General features: G+C 46.2%; 1 protein-coding gene across 5 annotated transcripts in view; it reads right to left on the bottom strand.

The window, feature by feature from the left end:
• The window catches only part of Igf2bp2 (insulin like growth factor 2 mRNA binding protein 2), a 109311-nt gene that overhangs the window by 17089 nt on the left and 69106 nt on the right, over positions 1-23116 (bottom strand). The window contains exons 3-10 of one of the 5 annotated variants that reach the window (XM_038345437.1): positions 15369-15417; positions 13836-13887; positions 10582-10663; positions 8369-8620; positions 6602-6736; positions 3461-3583; positions 2684-2819; positions 399-530 (exon numbers count right to left, since the gene is read on the bottom strand). In XM_038345437.1, the coding sequence (XP_038201365.1) occupies positions 399-530; positions 2684-2819; positions 3461-3583; positions 6602-6736; positions 8369-8620; positions 10582-10663; positions 13836-13887; positions 15369-15417 (961 nt within the window). Of the gene's footprint in view, positions 1-386; positions 531-2683; positions 2820-3460; positions 3584-6601; positions 6737-8368; positions 8621-10581; positions 10664-13835; positions 13888-15368; positions 15418-23116 lie in introns of all 5 variants that reach the window. The other 4 variants (XM_038345436.1, XM_038345438.1, XM_038345439.1 and 1 more) reach the window with 4 other exon arrangements.

Genomic DNA, 23116 nt, shown 5'->3' with positions numbered 1-23116 from the left:
TCGGGAGGCTAGAGAGATGGCTCAGAGTTTAAGAGCACTGACTGTTCTCTCAGAGGATCTGAGTTCAATTCCCACCAACCCCATGGTGGCTCACAACCATCTGTAATGAGATCTGGGGTGGTCTTCTGGCCTGCAGGCAGAACACCGTGTACATAATAAATAAATGAATCTTAAAAAAAAAAAAAAAAAAAAAAAAAGGACCTCCAGTTAGCGAATAGGTGAGCAGTTCCTTTTCTCTGCAGCACGGCACTTACCACGCTTGAGTGCACACACTCAGAGCCAGGGCCAGTGTCACTTCCCACCATGAAGACAGGACTGCAAATAAAAGCTTTTACCTTCACTCAGCACTGCCTGGAGGTGCCCCACATGAGTGACCCTCGGGACACTGAGCTACTTACAGCGAACGGGTGGTGGTAGGGGACACTGGGGGGACCTCCACGGGGCCCTGCTGGTGGAGGGAGCACGGACAGTCCTGTTGAAAAGATGCCAAGTGCACTGAGGTTCAACCCTGGGATTAGATTGGCTTGTTGCTGGGAACAGAAATGAAGAAAAAAGATGAGGGAGAGAAGGCCGGAGGGGCCAGGCTTGCAGTGGTCAGGTTCACCTACTGTCTGCGTAGCACCCCTGCTTCCCGGTCAGCTCCCCCAGGTACCTGGACTTCTTCACCTTGGACTGGGTGTAGACAACAGATCCCAACCTGTCAACCTAACTGTGACATTCCTCCCAAGGTTCCCTGCCACCCCTGGGTGGCCAACAATGCCTTCACGAGCTGCTTTCCTACCCCAGCAAATCCTGCTTCCTGAATACCCTGTGCCCTTTCTCCTCTGGACCCCTGCGCCCTGTTGTTGCTCCTTGTTCCCCTGCCCAGGCGTCCCTCCCAGTTGACATGGCCTTTCTAGGCTCTCCTCACACTCCTATTTCCTCAAAGACACAGGACAGAATCAAAGGCTCAGTGCCTCGCTCCTGCCTCACTTCCTCGGATCAGTGGCCATTTTACTTAGAGCTGTAGGCAGTACCTTGACACACTAGCACATAATAAATATTTGTTCAACCAGAGCAAATACCAGTCTCTTCTAGTTACCCAAGGATGGGTCAGCTGCTTCACGAGTTCACTGCTTATTTCACATTTCAATCTAGGACGCTCACCAGGGTTGGAGGTGGAGAGAGGCCAGCCCTACGCTGGCCTGTGCCCAGCCTGCCCCATTCCTTAGCTTCCTAAACCTGGAGGCAGTTTCTCTGTGAGTAAAGTCACCCTGGAAAATGCTCCTTTTCGTAAGAACACAGAACAGCAAACCTGGGTCCTCACGCTGTCTGTCAAGCCCTGGTGATTTTGTGATTTGTCTCACAGCATGGATCTGACGCAGGTAACCTAAGTAACCTGCTCTGAATAGCAATGCGCAGGACACCCACACCTCTTCTGAGTCTAGCCGGGTGTTCACAGGAAGAGATGCTTAGCAAAGAGATCAAGAGTCCTCAAGCAAGGATTGAGATGGCCAGATGACTGCCACAAGGGTGCCCAGTCACTGCGTGGTATGTGGAGAAAGAACCGTGCAGCACTGCTGTGGGGGAGGTGGGGCTGCAACACAGATAGATGTTTATTCCCCTGTGAAATGTTCGTGGGTGGGATGGGAAGTAGAGGAAGGGTCAAATGAAGCCAAGAGGTCAATGAGGTTGATAACCGTGGAAGGCTGGATTGTGGCCCATGACGGCTGATCGAAGGACCCTTTCCATTCTAAGAAAATCATAGTGACAAAGGAAAGACTACTCTTCTGAGATCGAGAGTCTGGGCTTTGCTGACAGAGAAATAATTTCAACAGTTATAAAGTGAGAGATAAGAAAGAGGAAGAGTGTGAGGTCTTCTTCAAGTTCCAGAGAGCACTCAAGTGGGTGACAGCATTTACTAGGAGAACTAAGAGCGTCCACCAGCAAGCGAGAGATGCCAATCAGAGTTAGGCCATTCCCTTCCTCCCACAGGCTTGCTTCAGACAGATCTGCCCCCAAGCAGCCTAGACAGACAAGGTCTCTGTACCCCATGATGCCATATGTTCTGACCCTGAATAATTAACTCTAAGCCTTATATATGCTAACACACGTATTACCAGAGACAAACCTCCAGCCCAGTCAATTTATATATATAATGGAGACAGGGTCACACTATGCAGCCCCAGCTGGCCTGGAACTCGTTATGTAGACCAGGCTGACATCCACCTGCCTCTCTGTCTCTCCAGTTCTGGGATTAAAGGTGTGTGGTCACCAGGCCTGACTAAAGTATATACTTGAAATTTTAAAGAGAGAGAAGACACAATAATATTATACAAAGTTTAGAAGACAGGGGAACACACTTTCCTGGCTCTCTAACTTTTACTCCTGTCGGCAGCATCCAGCCCTGTTGACCCACACTACTTTGCACATCTATGTGTAGCCCAGCTTTGACTTCTCCCTTTTCTAACACACGTGATCATGAACTTCACCCCACTTTCCGGTCTGGAAGGTAGGATTTTAGCGGCTCACACCGATCCGTGTTTCTCACAGTTTACTGACATCTTTAATCCTAAGAAGTCGGAAGCCCTTCCCTTTTCCCTAAGGTACTTGCTCCTCAGCTGAAGGACAGCTATCTTTGCAGAGCTTGGGTCCTGGCTTAGCTATGGGGAAACCAGCAGAAAGGGAAGAACTCGGTGCTTACATTAACGGCCAGCATGTCGTTTTCAAAGGCCTCGCGCAGTTTCTTCATGATCTCTATCTCAGCATTGGCACAGGCGTCAATGGTTCCCTTCACCGTGATGGTTCTCTCGGGGTTATAGATGCTCAAATCCTGCAAGCTGGCCAACGGGGAAAAGACAGGAAGAATGACACTCCAGACCACAGGCACATCCCAGTAAAGACTTGATTTCTCCTAACACTACAGCATAGACTCCTGCTATCTAATCTCAAGTCTTACTAGTGACTTTCATTATATATATATAATATATATATATATATATATGTATGTATGTATATAAATATTACATATATAAAATCTATGGGCACAGACTATGGATTGAACCTCAGCCTTACACATGCTAGGAAAGTCTTCTACCTTTGAGCCATATCCCCAGCCCCAAGTCTTACTTTGTATTTTGAGAAAGGTCTCACTAAGGCTCTCCTTGACTTCACTGTGCAGCCAAGGCTTGCTTTGAACTTTTGGCTCATCTGCCTCTTCTCCTGAAAACCTGGATTACAGGCTTGTGCCACAGAATTGACCATATTTTTTATTTTAAGATTTTCATGGTGTTAGGGTGGCCCAGAGTCTCCCTGGTGCTGGTGAGCACTCTGGGGACTTTAGAGCCCACCTGTGAATCAATTTCCATGGCTGCTCAGAGAAACTATGGCATGGCTGAGCGTCTCCCCTCTGGACAAAAGCAGAGGACAGGAATGCTCAGTCAGCTGCTCCCGCACATAATTAGTCTGAGGGGTAACTTACGATGAGATGGTTATCTTGGTCCCCGTCTCATGCTCAATTTTCTTCAGATTTCTGCCTTCTTTGCCAATCAGTCTTCCAACCAAGCCATTGTGGGCCAAGATTTTCAGAGGAACCTCCTCAGCTCTAGAAGACAAAGCACATTCAACACTTAGGACAGACACTCTGTCTTCTCCTGAGCCATCACCTGCACTTTTTACGAATGGAAACCAACTTTTCAAGGTTCTTTCCTCAGCTTACAAATCCCGACTCAAACGAGCCACAGGCTAACTCTACTTCCACTTTCTACTTGCTAGTAGCCAGGTGGCAGAGAGTGAGTCCACAGCGCGGCCTGGCCAGAGGAGCTACGTTAACAAAAATAGAATCCCATATAATCCAGCAATCCCACTTCTGGGCATATATATAAAAAGAAATAAAAATCATGATCATTTGTAATTTGACATTCACAGCAATATCACTGAGAAATGAGAAACAGCCAAGGCACAGCAGTACAGCCCAAAGGGATGGGGGAACTGGGGGACTGAGATAAACCAGCCACAGGAACACAGAGCCATGTGACCCATTCATGTCAAGTTTCTAAAGCAGTGGCTCTCAGCCTTCCTAACACTGCGACCCTCATGCTGTGGTGACCCCAAACATAAGATTAGTTCTCTTGCTTCTTCATAACTAATTTTCTACTGCTATGAATATCTGATATGCAGGACACTTGGCACGTGACTCCTCTGGAAGAGTGGATCGACCCCAACAGGTCACGACCCACAGGCTGAGAACCACTGGTCTAAAGTAACCCAGTTGGTAAGAACAGTAGGTGAACAGGGAGGCAAGAACAGGCAGGTAGAGCTGTTTCTTTTGTAACAGTGTGAATAAATATATTGTTAGGTGTATTTAAACACAATTCTTCAAAACATTTAAAAAGGAAGTGACGGCCTTCCTCTCAAGTTTGGGATACCTTTCTGTGGTGATACAAGGTCTGAGCTATTATAAGGAAAGCAAAGCAGAAAAATGTCCCAGATCTCTGAGCCCAAGGTTTCAGTGACATAAGAACTTTTCTAATTTTAGCACTTCATGCTATGTGACGATATGTTTCTTACTACTTGTATTTTTTTCTACTCCTTCATTAGCACTGCAATCTGCTAATCTTCATTAGCACTCAAATAAGCAATCTGGTTATCAATGCACACCCTCAGAGGGCAGAGGAGCCTGTAGCCCCCTGCTGGGTCCCCAGTGCACACAGCAATGTCCAGCACATGGTACATGATACATGCTTGGCAAATGGAAAGGAAGTTTAGGGTCTTATCATGTGTCCCTTGCCTTTTATTTGCCCCCTGGGCCCTCCAGTCACTCCCCGTGCCCCTGAATCTTGGGTGAGTGTCCTCACGAGCAGTCAGCAGGCTGATTTCTCCCTGCTGTGTTTACTTCTGCCCACAGCTGGAGCTTCCACACGCAGCTCAGGTGTGGCATGGACAGCTGCTCAGAAAAACTCACTTTGGACATGCGAATTCTATCTTGGCTCTATAAGACATCTTAAAGCCCCCATTCACACATCCACCTTGTGGCCATCTCCTAAGCTGCACACAACTAATCAAAAGAACCGAGGAGACTTATTTGTAAAAGCCTCAGTAATTTAGATCAAAGAAGGGTTCCCTCAAATCAAGCCATGACATCTGGGGGACTTCCAAAAGTCCCAAGTAAAGCAAGTACTTAACCGTTAGGCGAGGGGCTAAGCCCTGTATGTGATGTGCTAACAGATTGGCAATGTTGCTCTTTTTAGAACATTCTAGTCTTGGTTTTTGCACAACACACCTGCTATTATTGGCCAAATGAGTTTACTACTCAGTCTACCCCCTGCTCCTCTACACAGCTCCCCCACTGCCCACAGACAGATTTGGAAGACCGACAATCTTTTTAAAACTACAGATAAATATAAGTAAAACCCAAGCTGCTGGGTACACTTGTGAGGGATTTTTCTTTTTCCGAGACAGGGTTTTCCTGTGTAGCACTAGCTCTCCTGGAACTCTCTGTAGACCAGGCTGGCCTCAGACTCAGAGATCTGCCTATCTCTGCCTCCTGAACGTTGAGATCAAAGGTGTGCACCACCACCCAGCTATTTTTCTTAATTATATGAAGTGGGAAGAGCCACCTTTAATTGGGACCACAACTTCTGCCGGCAGCCTATATAAAGGACTTGGAAGAAGGAAGCTTCTGCTTTCTGCCTGTGAGCCCATGCTCTTACTGGCATTACATTGTGCTTCGTTGGGAGTCCATGTACTGAAGACCATCTGAGACATGCAGCCTCATGGACTCAACTGCTGGACTCTTGCATTTCTTGTTGGTAGACAGACATTGTTGGACTAGCTAGACCACACAGACCACAGCCTGTAAGCCACTCCAATAAATTCCCTTTCCTCCTTCCTCCCTCCCTCCCTCCCCGCTTTATATATAATATACATACATACGCATATGTGAATCTATACATATATACACAGAATATATTCATATACAAATATACATATATATTTTATAGACATATGTATATGTAATATACAGCATATATTGACATTATGTCACGTATTAACATGTATACAGTATATTCATGAATATGAATGTATATATACATGTATAAATTCATTCTATCAGTTGTTTCTCTAGAGAACCCTGAGTAATACAAACATGATCCCTCTACCTTTATTAACATGCTTAGAGCTTTTTAACGTATTTCTTTCTTTTTTAAAAAATTCTTCTCTCATATATTACATCCTGATCATAGCTTCCCCAACCTCCCCTTCCTCTCCCCCAGATCCACCCTCTTTCTATCTTCCCTCAGAAAGAGCAGACCTCCCAGAACATCAACCAAACACAGCATAATTTGCCACTGCAAGACCAGGCACACACTGTCACATCAAGACTGGATGAAGCCATCCAGGAGGAGGAAAAGGGTCAGGGACCATCCCCGCTCTCACTGTTAGAAACAACATCAAGCTATTCAGCTATAATGCATGTGCAGAGGACCTAGGTCAGACCCCACAGGCTCCCTGATTTCTGCGAGCCACCATGAGTCCTGAACAATTGGCTCTGTGTGCTGTGTTCTCACAGAGCTTTCTTCATCTTACGGCACTGAGTGGTCTGGGCATTGTACAAACTTACAGTTTGGTCTCATCAGCCTCTTTCTGCATAATTTCAAGGATCATGCGGCATGCTTCAGATGTCCCTTCTGGGGTGGCATGGATGGTGACAGGCTTCTCTGCGGCTCCAGAGTTCTCCTTTCTGTGGATGTCTACCCTATAGGAAAAGAATCAGGAGCCATAGCACAGATCCGATAGGGCCTCAGACACGACAATCACAGCTCAGCCAATACAGTGAGGACAGAGGAAATGCTATCAGCACACTTGCATGCTGTGATCCAAGCGGGTCAGTGTGCAAAGGGGCTGGTGCCAGACGTAAATTCTTTGCCGCTCTGGTCAGAAGTGGGCCATTCTGACAGGAGTGCTGAGGATCAAGGCACCCAGCCAACTTGGTAATAAAGTCAGCTTGGTTAGTGAAGCATTTTGTGTGGCCTTTCAAATGTCTGTGGAAGTGAAGGGTAAGGTAAGAAGGAGTAGCACACTGGACCAGTTCTGACCTCTATACTGAGCACAGCTTTTAAAAGCCTTATGTGAATCCAAATTCCAGCACCAAATTCAAGCAAGCTTTATGTGTCTGAGCATCCACAGAGGGACAGAGGAGGAAAGGAGGGACAGAGGGGCAGAGGCGTGCCTCTCTGCCTTCCTGAGGTTTTGGTTCCCTTTCTGCTGGCAGTCTGCCTTCCTTCCAGGCTCCTAAAACTAATGGCCTAACAGTCTGACGACTCCACCAGGCTCCTTTGGGGCCTGTTGGCTTCAATCACTTTAAGAAATCACACAACTGATTGCAGCCCCTTTCCCTCCAGCCGTTAGAGAGGGAGCAGTCTTCAGCCTCCTTCTCCAACTGGGCTCATACTTTAAGAACTAATTTCACTTCCCTGAAACTTAAGCCACCTTGCACAATTTTTGGAAGCAGAACAGAGATAACTATGAATTACTTGGGAAAGGAAAGGCTGGTTTTTAGGAACAACAGTCGACAACTTCCAGTCTGATCTCAGCAATTCCCTTGCCTACCAGTGCCTGCAGCTGGGGCTTCCTCAGACACTGGAGCGACTTACTTCCCTTTCAGCTTACAGGACGCTCACTGACTGGAGTAAGACACACCATTTGAGTCCGTTTGATCTGCCTGTTTGCATCCTCACAACAACCCTGGCCAAACATCGTGGCTTCCGTTTTCACAGAAGCAACCGAAACTCAAGGTTTATCAAAACTTGAACACAAGTCACTGTTTTTAAGTCTTGTATCTTCATGACAGTGTGCTGTGGTCTTACGGACATATAAAAATCAACAATTGTACAAATGACTTTGCCCACTGACTGCCACCTCCAGTCTAGTCTCTTTAAACAGAAAATCAGACAAAGCCCCATACTTTCTTGAATGGTACAGCAGTGACCCTCAGCTTCTATAGGTGACAACCTAGACAGTCTAAAGAACAGCTACTCCACTCCAAGGCTGACCCAGCAGAGGGTGAGAGCTCGGACCAGAGAGCCCCTCTCAGCTGCTGTGGAACTAGGCACGCTCATGGAACACTAGCACAAGGGACCGTCCTTCCTGGAGGTCCGTAAGTGCTCTCTTCATGGACTTAGCCTTTCAGGGAATGACGTACATCTTAGTATGAACACTCAGACAGCGACCCCCCCCCCCCCCGGTGAGTCTAGTCACAGCCTAGGGAAAGAAGCACTGGTCCCTACAACACAGCCTCCCGCTATAGCACCAAGTGACCTGAGGATGAGGGAGACGGGATACAGGCGACCCCTCAGAAGGAAGCTGAGGGAGCACTGGAGGCACGTACCGGGACTGGGTCTGTTTAGTGATGTTCTTTATGGTCAAGCCCTCCTTTCCGATGATGGCACCAACGAACTGGGTGGGGACCAGGATCCGCAGCGGGAAATCAATCTGTCTGGCCTGAGAAGAGCTTCTGGGGCTGTGGTCCCCATGCTGGGCTCGTTGAGGGGGTGAGGGGGAGCTCACCTCTTCATCGGGGATGTAGGAAATCTTGAAGGAGTAGTTCTCAAACTGATGCCCACTTAGCTTCTCAATTGCTCTGCAACACAGCAGAACACAGCAAGCTTATCCGAGAGCATGGCAAAAACTCTAGAAGGCGGGAGGGTGCACCGACTCACCTTGCTCACTAGCCATTTATGGGGTGCCTGTGCCAAGCACCAAGGATACAGGGGTGAGCAAGACATATCCAGTCTCGGGCCTGGAGTCTCAACGAATAAATAAGCTCTCTCTCAGAAACTAGATCTAGGTGACTAAGACACAGTTCTGCTGTTTGTGTCTCCCCCACCCCCCACAGACTAAACCCTCTTCATCAACAACTGTAGGTGTGTGTCTAAAACTATTAGTTTCTTTTTAACCACAACACGTCTTCATGATTATTCTAATCATCACAAAATTCAAATATATTTGAGAAATCCAAAAATACATAAGCACAAATTAGGGAAACAATAGTTTCCTTGTCTTTATTATATACTATTTATTAAAATGTACTAAAATGGATATACTATTTCTAATCCTTAAAAATCAGTTAACACTCTAAATATTTTCCATTATCAAATATTTTCTATAACTCATTGCCCACTCCACTTGACCCAACTGTAAAGTGAGGTCAGCCCTTCTCCGGGGTCACTGTAACTTTTGCTAGGGCTAGCCTCTCATTCAAGTTTGTGAATTATGCCCAGTCTCTCAAAGATCACTTGTTGTCATGGGCACCTCTGAAGGTATAGCTCCTTCTCTGGGGCAACTCCTAGAGATGAGATGGCCCAGGGTCTGTCTGGTAACATTTCAATATCTACTATTCTACAGCAGTTAGGGTATATTTATGCCCTCAATCCTCAAGGCTATGGATTATCTAAAAATAACTATTATGAACAACAAAACTTACTTCTGTATTTTAAAAATTTTATATGAAACGGAAAAATGCCCTTACATGTTTCTGCAGCAATCCTACTTGGGTAATCAGTTTGTGAATTCATTACAAAACAGAAACTTAATTCAATGAAGGCAAGCGAGTAATGTGCAGATCCTACCCAAGTGGCACTGGGCTACGGCTGTGAGGACCAGCGGTGGCCTAGCCTGAGCCTGCTGGTATGAAAACAGGTTCACTACATCTTCATGTGTGCTGAAAACTGCAACAGCACCAAGGTTATTCCTTCCCTTGGGAATGGACATACACAGCCATGAAGCATGACTGCCTGTTATACTTCTAAGTTACTCTGGCCTAGGAGGCACTAGGAGGGCCTCCTGCCAAAACAAACGTCTTAGCTAGGCACGGTGATACAAGGCTATTAATTCCCCCACCTCAAAACAGCCCAAAAAATTAAAAAGAAACTTTTTTTTTTTTTTTTGCTATTGCTTAAAAAATGTAATCCCATGTCTGTTAAGAATAAACTCTAATCATTACTGAAGTAACAGAGTAATGAACGGAGTAATTCATTAGGGGTCCAAGCCAGGGTGGAATACTCCCAGGTAACCAAGCCTGCTACTGTCAAGGAGGTGAATTCTGAAAATAGTACACAGGAAAAAAATAAAACACTAGTATTTTAGTCTGCGTTCAGTGAGTGCGGCTAGGAGGCTGTGCACATTCCTGGTGGAGAGCGGAGTGTGCTCCAGGTCAAGAGACCCCCTGAAACCTGTCAAAGTGAGCCTGTGGGTGCAGCATCATAGTGCTGGTGTCCTCCTCTTCCTCACGTGGTTCCTGTCTTTCTGCTGGTGCCAAGTTCAACACTGTTCAAGAAAGAGATCCTGTACAACCACACAACAGCCCGGCACGAACTCCCAGCATTGCATGGACATGCCAAAAGTAGCAAGAACACCTTGGAGCTGTAGAGGCCTGTCCAAGAGCACACAGACACCCTGGGGTTGTCCCGGCATGTACAAAGAGGATGGGATCTGGCTGGATGGCACCTGTCTTCTCAGGAAAGGTTTCCAGAAGCAGGACTCAAAGGAAACCAAAGACAAACCCAAATAAACCTGCAAAGAAATGAACCCCAACCCACTTACATCTTTGCTTCTTCTCTTGTTGTATAGGTGACGTTGACGACAGCAGTTTCTGTATCTGTATTGACTAGAGAAGAAGCGAAAACTACAATCATTTAAACATAGCTCTCACCCCTGTGCCCATGGAAAGCTAACTTCAAAGGAAAATGCACAGAACGCCGCACCTAACGGCACCCATGCGCACCTCTGTGTTTATCATTATAGCATTTGTAAGTCAGACGTATGCAACACTCTAATTAGGTGCTCATGTAACATGCTGCCCTGCATTGCACTTATAGGCATTCTAAGGAAGTGAACTATCTCTGCACATTCATGTATTTTCACACAGAGTTGTGGGGAGCAAAGAGGCCATGAACAGCCTCATCTTTAATCATTTGGGAATGTGCTATCCCCAGTACTGTCAACCTAAAGCGCTGCTAAGTCACTTCCATGGCAAGGCCATTTGACTTTGTATTCTGAAATATTTCTTTAGGCTAAAATCACAGAGGAAAAATGGGTGAAAGAACATGACATAACGAAAATAAAGAAAAAAAACACATGGTTCTCTGTGCTTCGTTATTTTCAAACTTCTAGACCTATTTATTATTCATTTTAATTATTAATTTTAAAAACACACAATATTAAAGGGTTCCTATCTGCAGTTTTCAAGAGCTAAAGAGAAGGCTATGGACTCTGACTCCCAAAAATGGCTGGGTTTGAGCCTTCTAGTTAAGATATCCTCCGTATATAAACACCATAATAAGAAAAGTCAACCATATGTATCTGTGCCATGCAATGTGTGTGTGTGTGTGTGTGTGTGTGTCCGTCCATCCATCGTAAGAATGGGAGACTGAGGCAGGATAGTAAGCCTGAGCTACACAGCAAAGTCCTATCTCTAAACAGACACAGACATGCAGACAGACAGACAGACAGACAGACACACAGACACACACACACACACCCCATTCAAAAGGCTTGATTGATAAAGCTTGCCTACGTTTTCACAAAAACCAAGAATGACTAATCAGACCCTCTCTTCAAAACACAACGTAGGGGAATTTAAAGTTAACAGCATTAAAAATAATTCCAGAAAGTCACAATAAAGCTCCCTTCAAAGTAGCAATATTCATTCTTAAACCTTAGGAGTCCTATGCCCATCTCACTTGCAACATCTTAAACTGTAAAGAAATGTGACTCTAAGATTCTCAACGTTAAAGACTTTAGGATAAAAACATATTTTGGCCAGTAATTTCAAAGCAGCTTCAGACTTGGTGGGGGGGTGTTGGGGAACGGGTAGGAGGTGTACAGAAACTATCAGCTCAATGAGCTATGCACCATCAACACCGATCCCAGCCCTGGCTCTGTCCTGGCTCACTGGGGCTGCTCCTAACGGCCTTACTCACAGATGCCCTCTCAGTGCTCTACGCGGCCGTGTGGCACATCACTGTCCTCACCCCGGGTCAGTACAGTGTCAGAGGTTTCCGATATGCAGCCTGCTGGACTCAGACCCCCAGAGAAGTCATCCTCTAGAAATCCTGGCTCCTTAGATTTGCTCTCGCTTTCACGAACAGTCTCTGTTCTTCAAAGACGTTTGTCCGCTGAAAGTCACGTGGTCCTTGGTTCTAGAGTAAGCTGAGCTCCACTTAAATTATTTATTTCGTTGTTCATTAAAGTTTCTAAGACTCTACTGACAGGCTGTGCCGGGTCGAAATCACCCATGAAACAGGACAAAAGACGAGCTCAATAGCTTGCTCCATGCCTTGAGGGGCTGCAGCTGAGCAATTTCCAGTGCACAGGGGCTGGAGGGCTGTGTGTCGCCCCAGTGCCCTCAAACCCCACCTTCTCAGGTAGCACAATCCTGAATCAATTTCACGGTTTTAGCTGTATCTGTCTTCATCTCTCCAAAACTGGGATTTCAAGCATGTGTCACCACACCCAGACCAGCACTCTGTTTTAAAATTTTTTCAAGTTCATACCTGTAAAGCTATCTTGCCACTAGAATGTCTTCCTTCCAGCGACAAGGAAGTGAAAACTGAGAATTCATAGAAAGCATGTTCTCTTCTGAGTGCTTTCAACTCTGAGCACAGGCAAGCGGCCGTAAGAAACAGGGTAACTTCTTCACTATCGTGGAGGGGAGCACACCCAAATAACTGCTGCTTCAAGACGATTATGCTAATCACACTGATTGGACCCTCTGTGAGAAATAGGATGCTCTACAGTCTTTTCCCGAGGACCTTATAATCCCTTACAATTGTCTATGAAATACATCAACAGGTTTGCGCTGAGTGACGTGACTATCCAATGCTACAGGAAGGGTAGAAATTACGCTCGTTTTACACAAGTGGATACAGAATCAGTGTGGTTCAGTTGGTGAGGCTGAGCAACTATTCCAAGGGTTCACAGGTAAGGAGCAGTCAGGGACAAAGTAAAAATCATTTTTTACCATGCTTTGGTGTCATCATTGTCAGGGTCTTGGGATCCACCTTTCTGGGACTCGTAAAGAGCTATGCAGGACATCATCTTCAGGTGCCTTTTTGGTTCCTCTTAAAAACCAGTGCCTCAGGCACTAGCCAGAAGCAATGGGGAGCAGAAGAGAAGTATTTCCTGGGGCATTTGTAGTGCTGTTCCTATGATGGCAGGCCTCAGCTCTGAGTGCGCACAAAACCACTCCAAGATTCTTGATTCAACCAAGAGCCACTCCCTCCACCCCAAATCTCTGCAGGTTTGTGCTGAACCCAAGGAACCGACATTTTCATAAGAATCTTGGTGGGGAAATCCTACCTTACAGTAAACAGACACTAGGTCATGTCCTCCCTTCTAGAGAGGCGGAGTCAGCTAGTCACAGCAGTGACTCAACTATTCTCAGATGAGTTAAGCCTGCCCCACCCCACTGTGTCTGTCCAGTGCTTATGCTCACTGCAGGTGTTAAGACAAGTGTTAGGCGAGGTAGCCACGCCTCTAATCCCAGCACCCAAGGCAGAGGCAGGCGGGTCTCTGTGATTTCGAGGCCAGTCTGGTCTATAAAGTGAGTTCCAGGTCAACCAGGGCTATATAGAGAAACCCTGAAAAAATATATTCCCTGAATGACTGGACTATACAGATATATAATGACAGTCACAGATTCCTCTGACAGGGAGGTGTACAGACACCAGAGGAAGCACACGTCAAAGGCATTGGGACTTACTACTTCTCCCTGATGATCCCAATCTAAGAGATAACAATGTCCTCTCCAGTGAGCTAACTTCCTGACTCTCGTGTGGAACTTTCCCACTCATTACCTTGTTCCACATTCTCCACGGTCCCACACTCGGCCAGCAGTCCATCCAGCACCTGTGAGGAAACAGGAGAAAAGATGACTAAAAAGACATTCATTTCCCCCCGCAGTGAAACACACAGAGAAACAAGGACAGCAGAACTGGGCTGTAAGACGGCCCCACACAACTGTGTGGTCTTGGTCACTGGACAGCCACACCCACGCGATGACCCGAACCACGCTGCTGAAATGAAAAGCAGAGTAAAGGACACAGCACACTTTTCTTCAGAAGATTTAACAGTTCTTCCTTCAGCTCTCCCCCAGGGACCCCCTTATTTATTCACGTAATAGATTGTGTATACTTCAAATTTTCCACAGTAAAAGAAGTTATTCTTGAGGCGGGAGAGATGACAGTAAAGAGTGTTCACTGCTCCCGCAGAGGATCAGAGTTCATTCCCAGTACCCACATGGCAGCTCACAAACATCTAGAACTCCAGTTCCAGGGGATCAAACGACCTCTCCTGACCTCATGTGCTCTGAACACATGTGGTGCACACAGACACACATACATACACATTGAAAAATCTTTTGACAATGTTTGTTCATTTTAAAGATTTAAGACAGGACCTGGTTGTCCTGGAAATCCCTATATAGACCAGGCTAGCCTCAAACTCAAGAGATCTGCCTGCCTCAGTATCCTACGCACTAGAATTAAAGTCACACACACCACTATACCTGTCTGTCTGTGTGTGTGTGTGTGTGTGTGTGTGTGAGAGAGAGAGAGAGAGAGAGAGAGAGAGAGAGAGAGAGAGAGAGAGCGCTGTGTGTGTGTGTGTGTGTGTGTGTGTGTGTGTGTGTGTGTGTGTGTGTGTGTACATGAGCATGACATGTGTCTGCAGAGGGCAGGAGTATTGGATCTGGGGTTATAGATAAGCCACCCAATATGACTACTGGAAATTGAACTTGGGTCCCCGGCAAAGGCCGTGCAGGCTTAAGCACTGAGACAGCTCTCCAACCTCATCCTTTCTCTTCTTTCCTTCTGGTTTCCTGTGGGTTAGGGCAGTTTGTTCTTAACAGTGGGGCCACTCCTGGCATCCTAATGTATTTTATATAAAGACAGCAATCTTAGACCATTTAGTGCTCTGAAGATGTTATCTGTAATGTTTACTCATAGCAGCTAACTCAAAACAAAAAACAAACAAACAAAATCTACTCTAACAAAGAATATTCTGTTTCTATAGGTTTCCCAGTGCCTCAGCCAATCAGAATGTAAGACAACAAAAATCCTTCATCAGATCCTGTGATAAGCATCACAAAAAGCTGCACACTGTCTCCTGGCTGTTGTGCTGGTGCTTGTGGCCTGGTACTGAGGGAGAAGACTGTGAGGGGCCAGGGTGCATCATCAGAGAGGAACAAACACAACCCCTAACTCACGTCGTGAGCCCCAGCACTGGAAAGGAAGGACAGGACCCAGAGGCTCTGGGGACAAGTCTCAAGGCCTCTAATTCCTAAAGTAAAGGAAGCTGAACTAAGGAGGTGTCTGGGTGCCCGGGCTTACCTCCCACTGCAGGTGAGGCGGGATGTTTCGAATTTGGATTTTTCTGCTCCTGTAAAGACAAGAGCAGTCCAGAACATTTTCTCCACACACTCCAACCCCAGCAAATAACAAAGCCACACATAAGATCATAAATCAAGTTCACTGTGCAACTGCATTTACTAAACCATGCACAGAGCATTCCTACAGCGGACAGTAGGCTCCGTGTTTTAAGGTTTCCAATTACCTCGGGAGGAAAAAAAGAATCCAGAAATTGTAACAAGTTAAATAAATTACAATTTAAGTGCAGATTTATGTTTCCTACTAAAGTAGTCAGAAGATAAACTACTATATATTGTTTCTACAGTTATTCTATCAAAATACACATGCTTGCAACTGATCCAATTCCAAGACTCAAACACAAAGAATAAGATCACAAATACTCCAGGCCTAAAGAAAATCAGACCTTGTTTCATGTCAAATTTCATTTAAAAATTTATTTCCAGAAGGTAATTTATTTGTGACTCAAAATAACACAAAAACCTTCTACCTCCTGACCCTCACCACACACTTGTCTGTGTATCCTCAGTTTCATGCAAATACAGACTTAAATCTCCTACTGAGGCACCGCAAGGCTCTCTCAGCACCTTGTTCCCCTGCCCCAGTCACCCACTGACCATCTTCCTAGCTTGGAAAGCTTGGCGTCTGCTTTCTACCCCGTGATTGTCCCGGCATTCATTTCACCCAGCCACTTTCCTTATCATGAGCATTTAAACATCTCACTTTTTTTTTAAATTTAGAAGCCTTTCTTAAAACACCCTGATAGTTTTGATGGCTCTAAATCATTTAGGTATTATCTTCTTCTGGGTTTTTTTTTTTTTTTTTTTTTTTTTTTTTTGAGAGGGGGTCTCTCTGTGTAGCCCTGGTTGTCCTGGAACTCACTCTGTAGACCAGGCTGGCTTCAAACTCACGAGATCCACCTGCCTCTGGAGTGCTGGAATTAAAGGTATGTGCCGCCTAGCTCTGTTTTCTTTTTAAATATAAACATTAAAATTACATAGAAAAAAAAAGTCAGCCATGGTGATCTAAGTTTTTTACACTACACTCATGAGGCAGACGAATCATAAGTTCAAGGCCAGCCTGGGAAGAAAGGCCGCGTGGTCTGTCTATTCCTATCTGCTGAGGACCCGGACCCATCAGTGTACAGAGGTGCACTCAAACTCCGTCAACACTGGCAAAGGGACGTGGTTCCCATTCCTTTCCCCTTCTTTCTGGTGTTGGTATTTCCAAACAGTGGCTGCACACGGCCCACATGCGCCCCCATGATTTCAACCTAGGCAGTCTTCGGGAAATGCTGCCATTTAAGCTGAGAGGAGAACAGAGAAGTATAGAACAGAAGAAAGACCAGCGAAGTGAGGAGCTGTGCCACAGAGGCCAGAGGACCACCTCAGGTGCTGTTCCCTCCGGTGCCAGTAGCCTAGAGACAGGGTCTTTCGCTCACCTAGAGTTCCTCAAAGTTACTAGGTACACTGGTTGGCTGGTGCCGGGACCACATGTGTGAACTCCCTTGTAGCTTCTCAAGTGTGAATGCACTGTGTTAATGGCTAGTATGGACTGGGACCTCACACCTGTGGCAGGATGGAGAAAGAAGCAAGATTCAAGACTACTTTTCTGTCTCCACGTTCTCAATCTGGTTTCTCACACTCTGTTCTTAATAAAGAGGCATGTCAATGGTGGCTGCACAGGAAGTCCCTACAGAAGATGCCACCAAAGCTATCTGTAGAAAAGTCACCAGAATTTTCAAGAAAATAGAGTATCTCTAAAGAAAAAAGTTTAGTTCCAAATATAAATATTGACTCTAACTGCTAAACAAGAATATAGCCCATAGAAAGCAACTTACTTATTGGTCTTATTTAGTGGTCTCTCCTCATATTCCCCTTCTTTACCCCCCCTAAGCTGTCTCTCCCCATACTTCCTCTTTTACACCCCCTTCTTTTCCTCTCTTCTGGTTTGATCCACCTATTCCAGTCTACCTGACCCATGCATCCCCAACCCCTTCCCACCCACCCACAACTGCCTACTATATTTTCTTCCCTGGGGAGAGCCCCCTTCTTCTCTACCAGTCCTATACTCTACACCTAACCTCTGTGGTTATATGGATTGGTGGGAATGTAAACCTGCACACCCACTATGGAAATCAGTGTGGCAATTCTTCAGGAAGTTGGGAATAGATCTACCTCAAGGTCTAGCTTTACCACTCTTGGAATATACCCAAAGGAGTCTACATCCTACTACAGACACGTTCTCAGCCATATTCACCGCTGCTCTGTTCATTCTAGCCAGAAACTGGAATCATCCTAGACGTCCGTCAACAGATGACTGGGTAAAAAAAAAAAAATGTGGTCCATACACACAACGGAATACTACTCAGCTGTTAAACCAAAATCATGACAGTTACAGGTAAAATCATCTTGATAGAACCCAGATCCTGAAGACAAATATGATTATGCATTTGCTTACATATGGATATTAACTGCTAAGTCTTTGATAAGCGGGGTACAATCCATATAACCCTTACTGTTATTTTAATTAATATGCAAGATTTATTCTTTAAAGTACACCAGAACTTGCTAGGAGAAGAGGGAACTCAGCAAACACTTCTATCTCTTGCTCCATTACTGCAGAGAATCAGCTGATCAGGCAAATCATCTGTTCAAGCGCAACAGTCGAGAAACGAAGGTCAGCTTGTCCTGCTAACTGAACAGACCTAAAATAACAGCACTTCTTGTAATAGATACTTCTGTGTGAAGGCTGCGTGTCAGGCAAGCAGAAACCAGACCTGGTAAATTCCAGTGTTAGGATGCTTAGAAACATAATCTCTAAAATGCTTGTCCACAACCCCTCTAGTCATAGATCTGGACATCAAGGAATGAAAGGAACTGAGAACTGGGAAAGGAGATCACCCTAGAAAGACCCACAGCCTGGGACTTTGTCAGCCGCAGCTGTCCGGAGACTCTCCATGCAAGAACGGTCCATGTGGGTCAGGAGGGAGGTCTCTGAAGTTGACAGCCCCCACAGCATCACCAGGCTACCATGCCTGTGGTCAGGTCACCAGAATGCTTTGTTGGGAGGAGGGGCTTCTGAGGGTCCTTCCAGTCCAGCTTTCGAGCTGTGTTGGCAGATATTTTGTGGGCATCCTCTGGCCTCTTTAGCAACTCCCTGTTCATTCTGCCTTTTCACTATGGTTATCTCTCTGTGGGCACAGATGATTCCCCATCATGATGATTCCCTTGAGGACAGGCTCTGTGGACTTCTAACATGAGTCAAGCACTTGGAACCCCAGGACTCTAAGAGTGCCCCATGACTGGCTGCTCAGCATGGGGCCCTCCCGACCTACAGGAAAGCTGTGCTGTCTACATCTCCAGTGAGGGGCCAGGTCAGAGTTTTGGATGAGTGACCCCGTGTTCGGCTCAAACACTGGGGACATACGCATTTTTCTTCCTTTAAGTTCACTGTCTTAGTTAGGGTTTCTATTGCTGTGAAGAGACACCATGACCACAGAAACTCTTATAAAGAAAAACATTTCATTGAGGTGGAGGCTTACAGTTTCATCATGACAGGACATGCAGACACAGTGGGGGAGGAGCTGTTACATGTTTGTGTGCAAGATACAGGAAGTAGACTGTCTCAGTAGGCATGACTTGAGCATACAGGAGACCTCAAAGCCCGCCTCCACAGTGACACACTTCCCCAACAAGGCCACACCTACCCCAGCAAAGCCACACTCCTAATAGTGCCACTCCCTTTGGGGGGGCCATCCTTTTTCAAACCACCACCATTCATGCAAGTGGGCCTTGCTTTGAAATCTAAACTTACAGTTTAGCAAGGTGACTGGTTATAAGGAAACCCCTCCCTTTTTGGTTTGCTATTTTTGAGACAGGGTTTCACTACATGGTCTTGAACTTAGGACTCTCTGTCTCAGCCTCTTGAGGGCTAGGATTATACGTGTGTACTTCCATGCTACCAAGGAAATAAATCTTTGTCCCTTAAAAAATAAAGAGAATAACGTCCTGGATTGTCTGGGTTGCTGCTTGTTTTTAAAGCAAAGAAGCAAGCACCTTTGACCACGACAATGGCAGCCATTCTCACCTTCACTGCCACGTGGCTACTACAGAGCTTTCTTGGCCGTCTCTACCCTGGCCTCCCTTTTCCCCAGTGCATTTCACTTGGCTCCAGGTACCTTCTAACTAAAGCACAGCCACATACTGAGTACCCTGCTTCCTTTGGATAGGATCCCGACAACACGTTTAACAGCTCCCTCTATTTGTAATATTGCCATGGCCATTCTGCAGCCCACTTCTCTGCCTTCCGGCTCTTATAACCTTCCCACCCTCTTCTCGGCAACATTCCCCAAGTCTTAAATGGGCTGTATCTGGGCTGAGCCCTCCACTGGCTCAGCATGTTGTAGTCTCGGGTCTTTGCACAGATCTCCATTGGCTGAGGAGCTTTCTCTCATTAAGGTAGAGAGTCTTTGAGGTAGTTTGAATGAATATGGTCCTCATAGGCCCATAAGGAGTGGCACCATAAGGAGGTGTGGCCTTGTTGGAGGAAGCATGTCACTGGGGGTGGGTTTTGAGGTTTCAGATGCTCAGGTCAGGCCCACTCTTTTTTCCTGCTGCCTGCCGATCCAGATGGAGAACAGACTAGCTACAGAATGAGACCTTGACTCAAAAAACAAAGGAAGATTATCTTAGGATTTCTATTGCTGTAAGAGACACCATGATCACGGCAGCTCTTTTTTAAAATTTTACTTTATGTGCATTGGTGTTTTGCCTGCATGCATGTCTATGTGAGGGTCTCAGGTCCCATAGAGCCGGAGTTACAGACAGCTGTGAGCTACCATGTAGGTGCTTGGAATTAAACCCCGGTCCTTTGGAAGAGCAGTCAGTGCTCTTAATCCCTGAGCCATCTCTCCAGCCAACAACCACGGCAACTCTTATAAAGGAAAGCATTTAATTGGGGCTGGCTTATAGTTTCAGAGGTTTAGCCCTTTATCATCATGGCTGGAAGCAAGCAGTGTGCAGGCAGACATGGTGTTAGAGGAGGAACCGAGAGTTCTACATCCTAACCCACAGGCAGCAGTGTAAGAGAAACTGGGCCCGGCGTGGACTTTTGAAACCTCAAAACCCTCTTCCAGTAAAACACTTCCTCCAACAAGGCCACACCTCCTAATTCTTATAACCCTTCCAAATACTGCCACTCCATGGTGACTAAGCATTTAAATATATGAGTCTGTGGGGCCATTCTTACCAAACCACCACCACACACCTACAGTTTATTATTTTTGGTGTGTGTATATGTTTACAGATGTATATGGGTGCATGTACATGTATGTACATGAAGGCCAGAGGACAACCTTGGTGCTCTTCAGGAATGCTATCCACCTTGTTTTTGAGACAGGGTCTCTCTGGTCAAGAGCTCACCAAGCAGGCTGGGCTAGCTGGCCAGAAAGCCGCGGGGATCCAGCCGCTAGTCTTTCTCTCCCCAGAGTGAGGGATGCGCACACCGCCATACCCAGCTGTTTCATGCGGACTCAAGCTCAGGTCTTGCGGCTCCGAAAGCAAACACGTCACTGACTAGGTCTTTCCCCACAATTCTACACCTGTAGCTCAGGTCGCACAGCTGATCATCTAACCTGTGTCTTCACTCTGAGAGCAAGAATGAAGCCAGCAGAGCAGGCATTTTAACTGACGTTAGCGAAGGCACCGGTGCTCTTAATAAAAGTACACAGTCACTTTCCCTGTGGCTTTAAAACGCAGAACTTAACACTCAAATCAAAGTAAGTTTTCTGCAGTAGGAAAGGGTGAGAGTACCAATTCCACACGGCCAGGACAGAGAGTGCAGCCCTGGAGCCCTCCCATGGCAGATGCTGCAGTCTGTTTAACTGGTCGCAGTACCTCTATGGGTTTCCCCTTGTAAACCGCTTCAAAACGAAACAGTCCTGACCCTAACCTGTGTTCTAGCACTCGATGCCTCAGGGCATTCTCTACGAACACCATTATTTCTGTACTCTAGATCCCCAAAGTGATACAGGCTGCAACTACTGGACTTCAGATGAAATAGATGTGTTACAAACACCAAGAACTGGCAAAATTATTTTGTCATGATAGAATTTGTTACAAGCTTTGACCATGCTGGGCTCTGCTTCAGTCAAGAATGAGTTAATGTGGTTTGTAGGTGCCCAGCTGGTTGCATCCCTGGTTCCTTTTTAAAAACTAGGCTTGAGGATCCCCAGGGAAACTGCAGGCATGAGGGGAAGCAGAGGAAGCCAAGAGCATCCTGTGGGTAGAATTCAATGAGGAATTCTACCTAACTAGGTCCCCCTTGTTTCTATAGCAATGCAGCAATCCAACAGATGTCATGGGGTCCTCATCTTGAGGGGGCATTAGAGCACTTTGGAAACCTACTGTCTGCACAGAAGGGAGGGTGTACTGACTGACTCCAAAGGCTCAGGTGAGCTCGCCTGTTCCAGTCACGTAGGCAGGTTCTACTCACCCCACAGACTCAGCATGTTTCATGCAGTTTTACCTGCTTCGAGCTCCTTAAAGAAGTCTCTTTAGAACGTCTGTGATCAGCTGACCTATTATGGGAGGCAGATAAATGTGTAGTGAGAGCCAAGTCTCACCCTATACCTACATCAATTATGTTTTTCCTTCTAGCATGTATGTTCACATATGGTAAGCAGTAGCATAGTCATGGATGAATCATAAAATGATAGGTAAGTTAGATAAAGCTAAGTTAGATACTGCAGTGATACCTTGCAAAGCATTGCCTGGGACAACTGCAGTTATGAACACAGTTCTGTAAAGGTATGTTCATAAAGGTATAAGGCTCCAGCAGGGGACAACTCGTGCCTCCTGTATACTCAGTCAGAACTTCTGAAAGCCATGCTCGGGTGGAACAAACCAGTGAGTACAAGTGTCTTGTCTGTTTGGTCTGCTGCAACCAAGCACTGTGAACTGGGAGGCTGATAAACAGCCAAGGACAGCTGCGGGTGGGGCCGGCCTTCAGCCAGGGTTCTTTGCTGGTGGTTGTGTAGTGGAGCCAAAGGGATAAGAGGGAGAGAACTGCGAGGACATTACTCTGAACCATTACCTTGGGCTGAGGATTTCAGCATATGACCTTGAGGGAGGTGGGAACAACACGTTTTCAGACCAAAGCAATACAATAGTTGGAGACTGAAAATTCTGTGACTCTTGCACCTCCCCATTGCCTTGAAAAAATCCTTTTCCACTAGGCACAAGCCATTCCCACCTGGAATCCCAGCACCCAGAAGGCTAGGGCAGGAGTGTTGCCATGGGCCACAGGTTTCACTTACTCCCTTCTCAATAAAAAACAAAGAGTCACCCAAAACTAGCTCATAACTCATACAAAGACCTCAACTCTTAGAGGAGAGTCATTAACTTGCTTCCGGGAAACCAGAAAACCAGACCTGGTGGTGCATTCCTACAATCGCAGCACTCTTGAGGCTGAGGCGGGAGAATTGAGGTAGAGGCTAGCCTGGGCTACACAGTGAGACTCTGTCTCAAAGAACAAAGGGAACAAGATGACTATGAAATAGAGGAAGTAAAGGAGGGAAGGAAGAGGGCACGACTGGGACGTGGGGATGCTGGCACAGGACAACCCCAACACTCTTCTGAAGCTCTGAATATAATTCCCTCTGGATAACATCTCCCATCACGCGCCTCCTCAACTCATCTTTTACAACAAAG

This window comes from Arvicola amphibius, chromosome 10 (genome assembly GCF_903992535.2).
Source record: "Arvicola amphibius chromosome 10, mArvAmp1.2, whole genome shotgun sequence".
Lineage (NCBI taxonomy): Eukaryota > Metazoa > Chordata > Mammalia > Rodentia > Cricetidae > Arvicola > Arvicola amphibius.
This window is presented reverse-complemented; position numbering and strand designations above follow the sequence as displayed.